General features: G+C 42.2%; 1 protein-coding gene across 1 annotated transcript; it reads left to right on the top strand.

Annotated features, from left to right (window-relative positions):
- The first annotated feature begins 4,403 nt into the window (after window positions 1-4,403).
- On the top strand, window positions 4,404-9,404 carry LOC123435737 (serine/threonine-protein kinase BSK2). Its single transcript, XM_045115588.1, has 10 exons — window positions 4,404-4,634; window positions 4,761-5,017; window positions 5,113-5,248; window positions 5,633-5,766; window positions 5,997-6,102; window positions 6,436-6,521; window positions 7,010-7,198; window positions 7,290-7,448; window positions 8,333-8,446; window positions 8,737-9,404. The coding sequence occupies exons 1-10, from the start codon at window positions 4,547-4,549 to the stop codon at window positions 8,986-8,988; spliced, it is 1,521 nt and encodes a 506-aa protein (XP_044971523.1). The 5' UTR covers window positions 4,404-4,546; the 3' UTR covers window positions 8,989-9,404.
- Window positions 9,405-10,754: the final 1,350 nt, after the last annotated feature.

The raw sequence follows: 10,754 nt of genomic DNA, 5'->3' as shown, positions 1-10,754 counted from the left end.
CGCCGGAGGAACTTCCTGCCCAGAGGGGGAAATCGAGGCCATCGTCATCACCAACAACCCTCTCATTTTGGGGAGGCAAATCTCCATCAACATCTTCATCAACACGATCTCCTCTCGAAATCCTAGTTCATCTCTTGTACTCAATCATATATCAGAACCTCGGATTGGTACCTGGGTGTGTCTAGTGGTGTTAATTACATCTTGTTGTTGATGCTTTATGGTTTATTTGGTGAAAGATCATATGTTCAGATCCATTATGCTATTTAATACCTCTATGATCATGAACATGTTTATCACTTGTGATTAGTTACTTTTGTTCTTGAGGCCACGGGATAAATCATGTTGCAAGTAGTCATGTAAAGTTCATATTCGTTCGATAATTTGATGATATGAATGTTGTGATTCCCTTAGTGGTGTTATGTGAACGTCGACTACATAACACTTCAACATCTTTGGGCCTAAGGGAATGCATTGTGGAGTATTAATTAGAGGGTGGGTTGCGAGAGTGACAGAAACTTAAACCCCAGCCTATGCACTACTTCGTAAGGGGCTGATTTGGATCCCTATGTTTAATGTTATGGTTAGAATTTATTATTAATACTTTTCCCGTAGTTGCGGATGCTTGCAGGAGGGTTAATCATAAGTGGGAGGTTTGTTCAAGTAAGAATAGCACCCGAGCACCGATCCCCCCACGTATCAAATTATCAAAATACCAAACGCGAATTAACCCAACATGACAAAAGTGACTAAATGAAATTCCCGTGTGCCTTCAAGAATGCTTTGCCTATTATAAGAATCTGTTTTAGCCCGTCCTTTGCCACAAAAGGAATGGGCTACCTTGTTGCACCTATTGTTACTATTGCTACTTGTCACTTGTTACAATTACCTTGCTATCAAACAACTTGTTACCGCTATTTCAGTGCTTGCAGAAATTACCTTGCTATAAACCGCTTGTCATTTCCTTCCGCTCCTCGTTGGGTTCGACACTCTTACTTATCAAAAGGACTACGATTGACCCCCTATACTCGTGGGTTATCACTAGGCACTCCGCTAATATGTTAGTGCTCAATAATAATGTAAATTGGCAGATAAGTGCTTGGACAAAGTAAATTCAACTAGTATGATGACATGATGTAGACAAAGTAAACTCAACCAGTATGAATAAACCCCATCGTTTTACCCTTAGTATAAGCAACACAATTACACAACTTGTCCCCTTCTGTCACTAGGATATAGAAACTCGTCAGGTTGAACCTACTACAACACACCTCTCTGACCAAAGAAATATCAATCTAGTTGGCCAAACTATTTCAATAGCTTGGAGAGAATTACGAAGCTATTATAATCATCCACATAAGAATCATATTATATATCAGAGAAGACTCAAATATTTATCATGAATAATCTGAACATAAACCCACAATCCATCAGATCCCAAAAAACGCACCGTTCAAAAGAGTTACATCATATGGATCAAAACAGAGATGTGATGATCATTGTATTGAAGATCAAAAAGAGAGAGATATGTCGTCTAGGTACTGCCATGGACTCATAGGTGTGTGGTGAAATACTCACACATCATCATGAGGGCAGCAAGGTTGATGAAGAAGCCCTCAGTGATCGACCCCCCCTCCAACAAAGTGCCAAAACGGAGCTCTAGATGGCCTCCCGTCGGAGTAGAGACTTGTGGCGGCGTAAAAATTGTTTCGGGGCCTCCTCTCATGTTTTTAGGGTAAATAAGAATTTATAGGTCAGAGAACAGGGTCGGGGGAGCCACAACGCGACCACAAGCTATTAGGTCGCCCCCGCCCCCGGCCGTGGCCAGATAACTTGCGATAGCCTCATGTGCTTGCCGGCCTTCTTCCGATGCTCCACCGTGTTCTTTTGGTCCATAAAATATTCATACAAAGTTTCAGGTCCATTGTGCTTCGTTTGGTACTGGAACCTAAAAAAATTAAAAAAACATGAAGAAAATAGCAAGTGACAATTGGCACTCGATGAGTAGGTTAGTGCTAAAAAATAATGTAAATTGGTAGATGAGTGCCTAAAAAGTGTTCTAAAATGATAACATAATAGCATGGAACAATAAAAAATTATAGATACCTTGAAGACGTATCAACTAGCTCTACAACCTAGTTCATATAATTTTACACTAGCGCTGAACTAGATCTATAACCTAGTTCAAATATTTTTACACTAGAGTTGTACTAGGTCTTGGACCTAGTTCAAATATTTTTACACTAAAGCTGTAATACGTCTTAAACCTAGTTCAAATAATTTTACGTTAGAGTTGAACTAGCTCTATAACCTAATTTAAATATTGTTACACTAGAGTTATAGTAGCTCTATAAACCAGTTCAAATATTTTTCACTAGAGTTGTACTAGCTCTATAATCTAGTTCAAATAATTTCACACTAAATTTGTACTAGCTCTATAACCGAACTCATATAATTTTTCACCAGAGTTTAACTAGCTCTATAACCTAGTTCAAATATTTTTACACTAGAATTGTACTTGGTCTTTGATCTAGTTCAAATAATTTTACACTAGATTTGAACTAGCTCCATAACCTAGTTTAAATATTTTTAGGGTGGAGTTGTACAAGCTCTATAACCTAAGTTAAATATTGTTACACTAGAGTTATAGTAGCTCTATAAACTAGTTCAAATATTTGTCACTAGAGTTGTACTAGCTTTATAATCTAGTTTAAATAATTTCACACTAAATTTGTACTAGCTCTATAACCTAACTCATATAATTTTCACTAGAGTTTAACTAGCTCTATAACCTAGTTTAAATATTTTTACACTAGAATTGTACTAGGTCTTTGATCTAGTTCAAATAATTTTACACTAGATTTGAACTAGCTCCATAACCCAGTTTAAATATTTTTACAATGGAGTTGTACAAGCTCTATAAAGTAGTTCAAATAATTTTACACTAGAGTTGTACTAGTTCGATGACATAGTTCAAATAATTTTACACTAAAGTTGTACTAACTCTATAACCTAGCTCATATAATTTACACTAGAGTTAAACTAACTATATAACCTAGTTAAATATTTTTACACTAGAGTTGTACTAGGCGTAGTGTGCTATGTGGGGTTAGAGCACTCGTCCACACGATCCATAGCAAGGAGTTGCAAGCTGCGTCGTGTGGGTGAACCAGTCCTTGCCCACATGGACATCATCTAGTACACGCGGTGTGGGTGAACCGCTCTTCACCCACACGACGTTCGTACGGTGATAGATGACAACTATAGTTGTGTATATGTGACAACTAGTTAATCACACATGACAACTATGATTAACCATACATGCCCACTATGGTTGAACCACACGTGGCAATTAGTGAATCACATATGGCAACTATGGTTAACCATACATGACAACTATGGGTTCACAACATGTGGCGACTACCGTTAATTAGACATGTCAACTATAGTTAACCAAAACAGAAAAGTTGCCCTGCTTTGCAACTAAAGTTGCCATCCCCGGGTAAGTAAAGTTGCCATAAAAAATATCAGGACGAAATTGCTTCGTGCCACATATACGAGGTGGAAATGAGTAGTTGTTGTTGGGCTTGTGACATGAAGTAGCTCTGACTTGGTTTTTTGAGCAGGGCTCGGGCCAGGCTGCCAATAAACATGTTTAGTGCAAACTGTGATACATCCGACCATTTTTTGGATTTATGCGTGGATGATTGTACAAAATAATTATGCCTATGCACTCTAGTCAAGTTTAGCTTAATAATGCAAATCTAGCGAGAATGTTAAACTACTATGTAAGTACTATTACAAAAATTTTATAAGTACTACTATTTCCATTCCTAAATACTTTCCTTTATTTTTAAATATAAAACCTTTTGGATATTTTACTATAAATTAAAATGAATGAATTTATATTTTAATATGTTTTAGAAATTTTATTAAATATAAGATTTTTTAGAAATTTTACTATAAACTATATACAGATGTATATATTTTGTACGGTATGTAGTTCGTGGTGTAATTTAAAAGAAATATATTTATAAATGAAGGAAGTATTTTTTGTGGAGTAAGAGGCAGACGGTGTTCTCGAAATAAAGAATCAGAGACAGATGCTACTGGCCCTATTAATCTTCTGTGCACACAGCATTGCTTGGTCGGTCGGTCCCTTGTTCAATCATAAACCATCGATTTGATTCTGATCTTCTGAATACACAATAGACAGAAGAGCAGAAACCTTTCCGTCGTAGCAAAATACTCTACTGAATCGAATGATGTTTCTTGTTTTCTTTTTTCCATCTATACAAAAAAACATATTCGTATACAGTAGCCGCGTACGGCTGCTGCGCGGTGTTTGGTGCGCACCCAGCGGATCCTTGCCCGTGCCTGCTGCCGCCGCGCTTCTCTCGGAGCGCTGCCTCCCACCTCAGTGACCTCACTCTGCCACACTCGCCTCTCCTGCTTCCTCCTTCCACCAGTCCACATTCACACACGCTCTCCCTCCCCCACCTCCGTTCCACGGCTCGCGTTCCTTCGCTGGCAGGCTAGCAGATCTCCGATGGGGTGCTTCCAGTCCAAGCCGGCGGGGAAGCCGCTGCCGCCCGACGCCGACGCCGCCCTCCCGCCCGACGACCCCGCAGATCCCGGTAAGCAAGCAAGCTGGCAGGCGGGCCCGCCGCCATTGCCGCCGCCTCCTCCTAAACCCTAACCCCCCAGCGAATGCGCGTGTCCGGAACGAATCTAACCTGGCTTGCTCTCCTGCTCCACGGAAGAGGCGGCGAACGGAGCGGACGGGGCGGGCGCGGACGGCGACGAGAAGGACGGGGCGAAGCGGGCGGTGCCGGTGTTCAGGGAGTTCGGGCTCGCCGAGCTGCGGGCCGCCACCAAGGGCTTCAGCGCCGACCTCATCGTCTCCGAGAGCGGCGAGAAGGCGCCCAACGTCGTCTACCGGGGCCGCCTCGACGGCGGTCGCCTCATCGCCGTCAAGCGCTTCTCCCGCCTCTCCTGGCCCGACCCGCAGCAGTTCCTCGTACGCCCCCTGCACCCCTAATGCAAATGCGTTGTCTGTTTATGCGCCTCCGCTCGAGGATCCCGTTCCGGATCTCACGTGTTTGATTGCTGCAGGCGGAAGCGGCCGGCGTGGGGAAGGTGCGGCACAAGCGACTGGTCAACCTCATTGGCTGCTGCGCCGAGGGTGACGAGAGGCTGCTCGTCGCGGAGTACATGCCCAACGACACATTGTCCAAGCACCTCTTCCACTGTACGTGCCGCTGTCTATTCATATCCGTATCCAGTTAGCTGTAGTTGTTGCCACGGGCTCTGACGTAGTTACTACTACTTGATCCGTGGAGGTTGGATCAAAACATGATTCTCCTGTGCATTGATTGAGGAGCTTAATGCACCTCTGCCATCACCACATTTGGCTCTTGCTGTCTCGTGCATAAACAGATGTGGCCAATTTGCCAGGACTATGTGGGCGTGTCTGCATTTTCTCTCTTGCTATATTTGCTTTATTTTTTTGGATTTTACCTAAATCATCATAGTCATGAATTAATTTCAAATATGAAGTTGCTTACCACACATACCATGTGGTGCTATATTTGCTTTCTTGTTTGACTGTGCAGTGTGGTCTGCCTCTCTGCAGGGGATAAGCAGCCGTTGCCATGGGAAATGCGATTGAGGGTTGCACATTACATTGCGCAAGCTCTCGATCATTGCAATGCAGAGAACAGGAAAATCTATCATGACTTGAATGCCTACAGAGTACTTTTTGATGAGGTATGCACGGCTTTGCCTGTCTGGTTCAGTAGATACTTGACAAGCAAGGATCACCTTACTGATGGAAACCTTACTTTGGCTACTTCTTTACAGCTGACTTTTCATAACTGCTGTTACTCCTTCCATGAACATGAAAATTTTCTCAATAAGTCTTGTTTATGAAATTTGATTGACCTCTGTAGCTACTGAGGAAATTCTCACTTGTCATGAACAATATATGTTGCCATCAGGAAGGTGATCCTCGCTTGTCAAGTTTCGGACTAATGAAGAACAGCCGTGACGGCAAAAGTTATAGCACCAACCTGGCTTACACCCCTCCAGAGTTTCTACGAACGGGTACGCATGACCACAGGATCCCTCCACATTCATGATTTGGCGATTTGCTAATACCATCGGTGTTATCCATTACAAGTGAACATGTGGACTTGTTTTAAGTCATTAGATGTAAGATTAGTGCTCTTTTTATGTCCACAGAAGTAATTCGTGAACCTGTAATGAATTTATCTTCTAAAAACACTCTTGAGTTTTGTGTTCGCTCAGTATCAAATAATAGGTACCTTGTGGGTCGTGGTGATAAACCGATTGCAATTTCTCTTTTTACTCCTGAACTGCTCATCACGTGCTCTTTGGACTGCACTGAATAATTTGTGCTTGACTCTTCAATGGCAGGCAGAGTCATCGCTGAGAGTGTGATATATAGCTACGGAACAGTTCTGTTGGATCTTTTGAGTGGGAAACACATTCCTCCCAGTCATGTATGCCTCATTTCAATCTTTGCCTTTCTTGTTATCAGTTCCTTGCATCGTGGATAGTACCACACTGTTATTTAATTATCATGCTGGAAGCCGAAATGAGTTTCGAACGGTTGAACCTTTAGCTTTAATGTGCTAAGCACTAGATTTCTTGATGTATGATAAGCAAGCCCAAGCCAATCCTACCAAAATTTGAGGTTTTGGTTGTCCATGTTTTTGCCAGTGTTGACAAGAAAAGCGAAAAATAGTTGGTTAGAGGGTTAAAATTTTGATAACCATCCAAAGTATTGATAACCATCCAAACAAGAGCCAAAATTTTGGCTATAACCAAAAAATGGTATGGTTGGTTTTGGTCACCATCCAAACATACCCTTACACTACAAGCCAAGCACAGCTCAAATAACGTAACAGCATTATGCTAGGGTTTTGTCTTCCCATCTATCACTGTTGCCATGCCAGTGAATTTCTCACGTCATTTGTTTCGAATACAGGCACTTGATTTGATAAGGGGAAAGAACATACTGCTATTGATGGATTCCTCCTTAGAAGGACAATATGCTAATGAAGATGCTTCAAAATTAGTTGACCTTGCATCAAAATGCTTGCAGTTTGAAGCAAGGGACAGACCCAATATAAAGTATTTATTGTCTTCTGTTGGGCCTCTTCAGAAGCAAAAGGAGGTAAGCAGCTTCAACTATCTTTTGGATTGTTACTGTTGTTCTGAGTTGCCCACAGTAACACAATTCACTTATTTTATCCATCATAATTTAGGTGGCGTCACATGTGTTGATGGGCATTACAAAAACTGCGTCGGTCTTACCAACTATTCTTTCTCCACTTGGAAAGGCCTGTGCCGGAATGGACCTTACAGCAGTACATGATATATTGCTGAAAACAGGTTACAAAGATGATGAAGGTGCAGAAAATGAGGTAACATACAATTCATGTACCATTTCTCATTGATGATGCGCCTGCTGTTAGGTCATCATTTAGACTACCCATAGTGGGAGTAAATTCAGCAGTAACATGAGGTCCAACTCATCAAATTTGCCTATGTGGCAATGATTTAATGAAGAGAGAGATGAATTGACTAACATAACTAGTTACTCATACTATGAGTAACATCACACATACCAAGACAAGATGGTCTACAAGCTAATAAATGAAGTGTTGCATGACACCACACGTATGTTACTCCCCACTATCGAGGTAGCAACATAGACTATATGGATGTTACTAGTCGAAGTTACTCCCCACTATGAGTAGTCTTACGCCGTGAACTTTCCCTTGTTGTGATTTGTGCCGACTTGGCATTTTTCTAGTCCCCTCTCAAATTAACTGCTAACTTGTTGGTGAAGGTCCTGTACTTGAGTTGTTTTTTGGCATATGGTTTCCTGCAATTTTCCTATGCTAGTTTACAGTTACATATACTTAGCTATGTTGGCATTGCATGATTAAATTAAAAAAAATGCTTTGATTAAGAGATCTTCTCTTCTGTATGGAGAGAAGCTGGCTTTCATTGATAACTGATAATTCTTTTTTGTCCATAGTTGAAAAGGCAATCATTTTTGCACTGGATAACCAAGTATTTTATCAGGCTTAAATTTAGGATGCTATTGTGCACATTTTTTTATTAAGTTCCTTTTTGGCTATTTTTCTTGTGCTCAGAGTATGTCATGTGCTTTTTTTTTGCTTCTCTCTTTCTGTATTCCCATTTGCTCAAGTATTTAGAAATTATGAAATCTCATTCATTTGCTCTGTTAAGATAAGCTAGTTTTATTTGATGCATGTTTATGCTGCTGTAAAAACTGAAGTTGTCCTTTCAAGAATGGACTCAGCAAGTGCAAGAGATGCTGAACACAAAGAAGTTTGGTGATATTGCATTTCGAGATAAAGATTTCAAGACTGCAATTGACTACTATTCAAAGGTGACATCGCTTAAATTCTCTGTTCTTATTTTTAACTAGGATTATTTTACAATGTCCATATGCTGCTGCTTCATGATTGTTTGTGCCAAATAGCCAATTAAATAATATCTTACCCATAAGCAGTTTGGCCCTCAACCTATTACCTCAAGTGCTGCCAGTAAGCCGTCACCAAGGAATTCTACTTTCTAACTGATGTACAATGTTACCAAAGCTTTCATTGGGTTTGTGGTTTACATTGTTTTCCTTGTCCTGTAACATGAGTCATGACAAGCTAATTTGCCATGTTGCAGCTAGTTGGAATGATGTCAGTGCCTTCAGCTACAGTTTTTGCCAGGCGGAGTTTTTCCTACCTGATGAACGGACAGTCGGAGCTTGCTCTACGCGACGCAATGCAGGCCCAGGTCTGCATGCCTGAATGGCCTACCGCATTCTACCTCCAAGCCCTAGCTCTCTCAAAGCTCGGAATGGAAACCGATGCACAGGACATGCTCAATGACGGAGCCACCTTTGAGGCCAAGAAGCAAAACAGCTGGCGTGGTTAGGGACGAAGCCACTGCTTCCCCCAAACTGTTGTTGCCTTTCAACAGAAAAGGGTACAATGATGAGTGTTCACTGGGACGTCTGATGAGCTGCTAGGAGTGGGATTGAAGTGCACTGTTTTATCGTGCGAATTCGCGACCCCTGCCCCCAAATGTCGATTAATGATGCTGTCGTGACCTGGAAGATCTAAAAGAGCAGAAGGCTTATGAGTTGCACCACATGACGGCAAGATTTCGCCGATCATTGCGTGGCGGTGCTCCCTTGGGATAGAAGATTGTAATTATGGTGACGCTCTCTTAACGATTTCTCCTTTTTTGTTTCTGCTGGATGGCTGGACGATTGTGTGGGAACAAAGGGGGTTGGTTCCTTGTGATTAGCTGAGGAGAAAATAAACCAGAGCCATCTGAATTCCGTTTGATTCCAGGGTGTTTCCTCATCTGTTGCTTTTCTGTTGAATGAATTGGTGGTGATTTGCATCAAATAATGTTAGATCATTTTTAGCCCCTCGTCCTGTTTTATGGAGAGACAGTGTCTTGCTTGACTTTTGGCCACGTCAGATGATGTCCTGTCAGCGTGTCCTCTGGCATCTGAACCTCGATGTATGAACTTGCATTAACCTATGTCTTGTTAGTTAGAAAAGAACTTAGGTTAGGTTGTGTTGATATGTGTTATCTCTGAAACTCTAAGAAACTATTAAGTGGCATAGAAGTTTTTTTTCTTATGGAGGCATAGAAGTTTTTTGCTTGGTAAATCAACTGTCGGATTCTTTGAACTCATGAACAATGCTCAAGTGCTCAATTTATCTGGCCTAGGGATAAAAAAGTGAAAGGTACCCAATGAGAAAAAAATAAATCTGTAGTTTGTCCTCACTTGCGTTGGAAAAAGAACAAAAAATGGTCAGAAGAAATAAGGGGGCTGCTATGCATCCATCGATGGACGTGTTATATACATCGTGTTATATACATCCGTCACCCGCACAACCGTACGATCCGCAGATGGGTGCTCTGTCGGGCATCAAAATTTTCCTGAAACGGCGGTCAAGTTATAGAAACAATCAAATTAACTTTGGACCTAACAATTCGTGAAACAACTATCGAGTTTCAGAAACAATTTGCTTGTTGCAGGATTTTTTTTCTTCGTTTTGCGGAAGAATTTTGTGCAACAAAGGTAATGTTTCAGGAATTTTTGCAACAAAGGTCAAGTTGCAGAAGCACTACCTAGCGAGCAGGGAAGCTCTTGGCGGCGGGCGACCGGCGAGCTCTAGGCGGCGGGGCCGCCGGCAAGCTCTTGGCGGCGGGGCGGCCGGCGAGCTCTTGGCGGCGGGGCGGCCAGCGAGCTCTTGGCTTGCTTCCGGTGGAAGCCGTCGTCGCCATGCCTAGGTTCCCTCCTTCTGCAACTACTTCCAAGCTGCAGGAACAACGTCCTGAAACAATGGAGTTGTTTCAGGAAAACGGGTCACGGCTCGTCCGCCCAGCCACGTGGCAAACAAAAGAGGCGGTGGACGCGAGAGCAGGTTCAGCCGGTTGAAAGGTAACGTTTCCCAAGAAATAAAGTGAACGCGATGTGTGGGTCCGGTGAATACTGTGTTCAACAAAGCGGGGCTGAAGTTGGGAATTGTAAGGCCAACTCCAACGATCTTAAATGGACCTTCGTTTTGTCTGGATTTCATCCGTTTGGGATGGCAATAGGGTCGATGGCAATAGGGTCGTATCTACCCGGTTTAGGTTTACGTGATTGGGCGTCCAACGCACGGTCGCATCTCATCAGC

The sequence above is a fragment of the Hordeum vulgare genome, chromosome 1H (assembly GCF_904849725.1).
Source record: "Hordeum vulgare subsp. vulgare chromosome 1H, MorexV3_pseudomolecules_assembly, whole genome shotgun sequence".
Taxonomy (NCBI): Eukaryota; Viridiplantae; Streptophyta; class Magnoliopsida; order Poales; family Poaceae; genus Hordeum; species Hordeum vulgare.
This window is presented reverse-complemented; position numbering and strand designations above follow the sequence as displayed.

What these genes read in the sequence shown, in the direction of transcription:
- LOC123435737 (XM_045115588.1), top strand. Translation starts at nt 4,547, where the DNA reads ATGGGGTGCTTCCAGTCCAAGCCGGCGGGGAAGCCGCTGCCGCCCGAC. An exon ending in TCCAGAGTTTCTACGAACGG is followed by an intron (nt 6,103 to 6,435) that starts GTACGCATGACC and finishes CTTCAATGGCAG; the next exon opens with GCAGAGTCATCGCTGAGAGT. An exon ending in CTCTTCAGAAGCAAAAGGAG is followed by an intron (nt 7,199 to 7,289) that starts GTAAGCAGCTTC and finishes ATCATAATTTAG; the next exon opens with GTGGCGTCACATGTGTTGAT.